The 3,303-nt window shown below is 52.8% G+C and overlaps 1 protein-coding gene across 1 annotated transcript; it reads right to left on the bottom strand.

The window, feature by feature from the left end:
- Window positions 1–1,016: 1,016 nt before the first annotated feature.
- On the bottom strand, window positions 1,017–1,511 carry FERD3L (Fer3 like bHLH transcription factor). The gene has a single exon (XM_024219712.2). It carries the CDS (start codon window positions 1,509–1,511, stop codon window positions 1,017–1,019), a length of 495 nt encoding a protein of 164 aa, XP_024075480.2.
- Between the last annotated feature and the right edge of the window lie 1,792 nt (window positions 1,512–3,303).

Raw genomic sequence — 3,303 nt, 5'->3', positions numbered from 1 at the left:
AGCTATGTGCCCGCGGGAGACGAACGGAGCCAGGCCGACCGGCTCGGCAGCCGAGCCAGAGTGGAGGGAGCAGAGACCCCTCCAGGATCCCTCCGGCCTGCCTCGCTCGTTGTCTGCCAGGCCGGCTCCTTCATTGCAGTGCCGCAGGGGCGGTTAGCCCCGGGGAAGCCCACGGAAGCCGGCTGCTTGACGCCAGCCGGGGATCGGGCCCAGGGCCCTGTGTTTCCCTGCTCACACGGAGCAGTGATCGCTCCGAGCGCACGGTTTTCCTGGAGCCGTTCTCCCCTCTCACCCAGGCTCATCTCCCTCCCGCCCCCCGCCCCCTTTTCTCGTTCATTCATTCAGGGACTTTCCAACATCGCCTGGCCGCGGCTGGACTCTAGCCCCGTCCGTTCCCAGCACTCCTTTCCCAAGAAACTTTGTTGGACTTGCTGGAAGACCCCGTGCCAATTCCTAGCTCTGTTCAAATGGTCCATTCTACGCTGTAGGTGTCGTGTGATGCATTAGATTGACTTTTCCGGCTAGCAGAAAAGAGTAAGGACTTTTGAAAGGCAAACCCCGCTAACATGAATGTATTCAATAGGCGGCATGTGGAAAGCATTTACTACTCGTAACTGTAAGGCAGGGATGCCTCCCAGGAAAATCCCGTTGAAAGCCACCAGGTCTATGTCAGCGGGGAAGCCTCAGACCTTTCCCCAAAGGCAGCAGGTGGCAAAGTTTGAAGTAAAAAGAAACAAACAAAAATCATCACTTTTTTTCTTGCCAAAAGTCCCATTAGATATCAATGAATGTACAGATGGTGACGCTTTCCTCCCTGCCCCGCCCTCCCGGAGTGCCCCTTGATTTGATCTTATCCCATCATCCCCTGAATCCTCTACGTGACCCCAGACACTAGCCAGAGAGCCAGGAGCACTGCCTGTGCTAAACTGCGCCCCCGACCTTTCTCCTCCGCCTGCCCGGGCTGGGATGCTGTCCGCCTTCATCCCTGGATGGAGAAGCCCTGCGTCCTCGGCTCTCTAGCTCGCCTCCTTCTTGTTGCAGCTGTCCAAGAGCTCAGTCATAAAGGAGATGTAGACTATGGCCAGGCGTAAGGTCTCTATCCTGGAAAGCCGCTTCTCGTAGGCGAAGGTGGGCACCTTCTTCCTCAGCTGATCAAACGCTTCGTTGAGGTTGAACATCCTCTTCCTCTCCCGTATGTTGGCAGCCTGGCGCTGGGCATAGGTGATGACTCGCTTTCTCTTGGGTCTGTCCAGCAGAGACGTGCCCCTCATTCTCTCCTCCTCCTCCTCCTCTTCTTCCTCGGGGTCTCCATCATCAAAGGGGGCCAGAGGCAGCCCCCTGGCCATGCCCTCTCGGAGAGCCAGGGCTCTCTCCCCAAACGGAGGTCCGGAGGAGAAATCGTACAGGTCCAGGTTGGGCACCCCTCGAGGGTGGCACCCAGGAGACCCCAGGGAGAGATCGGCCACGAAGTCCAGCACCGAGGCGCCCACCGGCCCTTCCTGATACGCCATTTGCTGGGCTCGGCTGGGTATTTCATCGATTCTCCCAGGGCGTGTGCGGGCTGGGAAGAGGCTGATATCTCACTTCACAGAGGGCTTGGCTGGTACCATCCCCAGCCGAACGGCGCGAGGGCATTAATATTTATAACCCAACAGATAACCGGATTAGCTGCACCAAAGAGGAAGGCTATGAAATGTTTCCCCTCGATGCTGATGAGAGGAGACAGGCAGCCCCTCGGGGACGCGTGGATGTTCCAATGAGAGAGGTTCCCCAGGGCTTCAATCCTGTCACAGCGATCAGGGCCAGTTCCTTCTTGGCAACCGTCCCTAGCTCTTACCTGCTGCGCGCTTTTGTCTCTTCTGACACCCACGCAACCAAACGATTTTCAGCCTCTTTCAAGCCCGAGCGGCCAAGATTGTTCTCCCCTGGGCTCGTTTCCCTGCTCGCTGCACGGATCTCTGCACCTTGCGACCGTGCCTGACAATTGATGTCAGACAAGTGCATGTAGGCTTTTAATGATGTCCTGAAGAGGGGACCTGCATGCAAAGGGTCACCGGGGGAATGTTTACCCTGTATCCCAGTGCAAGGAGAGCTGAATGACAGGACCTCCATTAGCCTAAGCAAGCATTGTAGGGGACCCCATATTGCATTCCCAGTAGTAACTGTTGGAATCGGCTCCCCCCCACCCCCCACTAGAGTTCAAACATCTATCCAGCGGGGCAATAAAACACTGGCTTGTAAAGCTCGTGTTGTTTCAGCCAGTCTCAAAGCACTTGATCTGAAACTCTTTCTTCCTACACTTGAGAAGAATGTAGGCTTTTATCCCAATCAACGCCTGGGCATATTCGAAGCCAGCTAAAGTCACGCAATGAGAACAATACGATTTTTTTTATCAGAATCCTGCTGACTACCTTCGACTTGTCGAGCTAGCATTTTTAGGGGGCGGGGGGTTGTATTTTGCAGTTCAGACACCACCTACTGTATTTAGATATGCACACTAGCCCTCGGGGTATCATGATTGGTCAGACCCACCACTCTTTAATTGGAATTGCATCTCTTTATCGATTTCCTGCTGTGCATCGTTTGTACACGGGGTATCTTTTGGCCTTGACTGGAGTTTATTTTTGAAAAGCAAACGTATCGGTATTTTCTTTAATCCTTATCATGCATCATCAGCACACCACGTCCGCTTTGGGGCTATTTAGCCTTTAATTTTTGTGCGGGGATTTCAAACCCCATCCCCCCCCCCCACCCCCCCCCAAAAACAAAAAAACACAAATCCCGAGAAACAAACAAAACAAACAAAAAAACATCCGAGAAAATCCTTCCTGTTTGGCTACAGGACTGCAAACATTTCCAATCGATGACAAAGCTCTCCTCCCATTTCCAACACACTGAGCAGCTGTGCAAACCAAATATCTTTTTCTGCGAAAGATGAGGCTGGAACTATGTCCCCTACATGACTCTCCCACTCTTCCTTACATTTTTTTACATGAAGCAATCCAGGGCTTCCAAAGAAAAGTGGAAAGAGCTACTCCGCACAGTTAGATGTGATCAGGAGAGAACAGAGGAGTCTGGTACATCACCTGGTTTGGGACACCGTCCTGAAGGTAAACAGACAAGGGGAGAGATACATTGGACAGCTCCCGGAACTCAGGAGCGTTCATGAGCGACGCAACAGGTAAGCAACATTTCTGCAAGTACTCACTGTCTGAGTGCCAGTTAGTATGAAATAAGGCAAAATACGCCATTTTCAAATAAATTAGTGCATTGGCTTTTTTATCCTGCCCTTTTTCTCACAAA

The sequence above is a fragment of the Terrapene carolina genome, unplaced genomic scaffold (genome assembly GCF_002925995.2).
Source record: "Terrapene carolina triunguis isolate 2854851 unplaced genomic scaffold, T_m_triunguis-2.0 Scaffold84, whole genome shotgun sequence".
In the NCBI taxonomy this organism is placed as follows: domain Eukaryota; kingdom Metazoa; phylum Chordata; order Testudines; family Emydidae; genus Terrapene; species Terrapene triunguis.
This window is presented reverse-complemented; position numbering and strand designations above follow the sequence as displayed.

Coding starts and splice junctions, on each gene's coding strand:
- FERD3L (XM_024219712.2), bottom strand. CDS start 1,511: ATGGCGTATCAGGAAGGGCCGGTGGGCGCCTCGGTGCTGGACTTCGTG.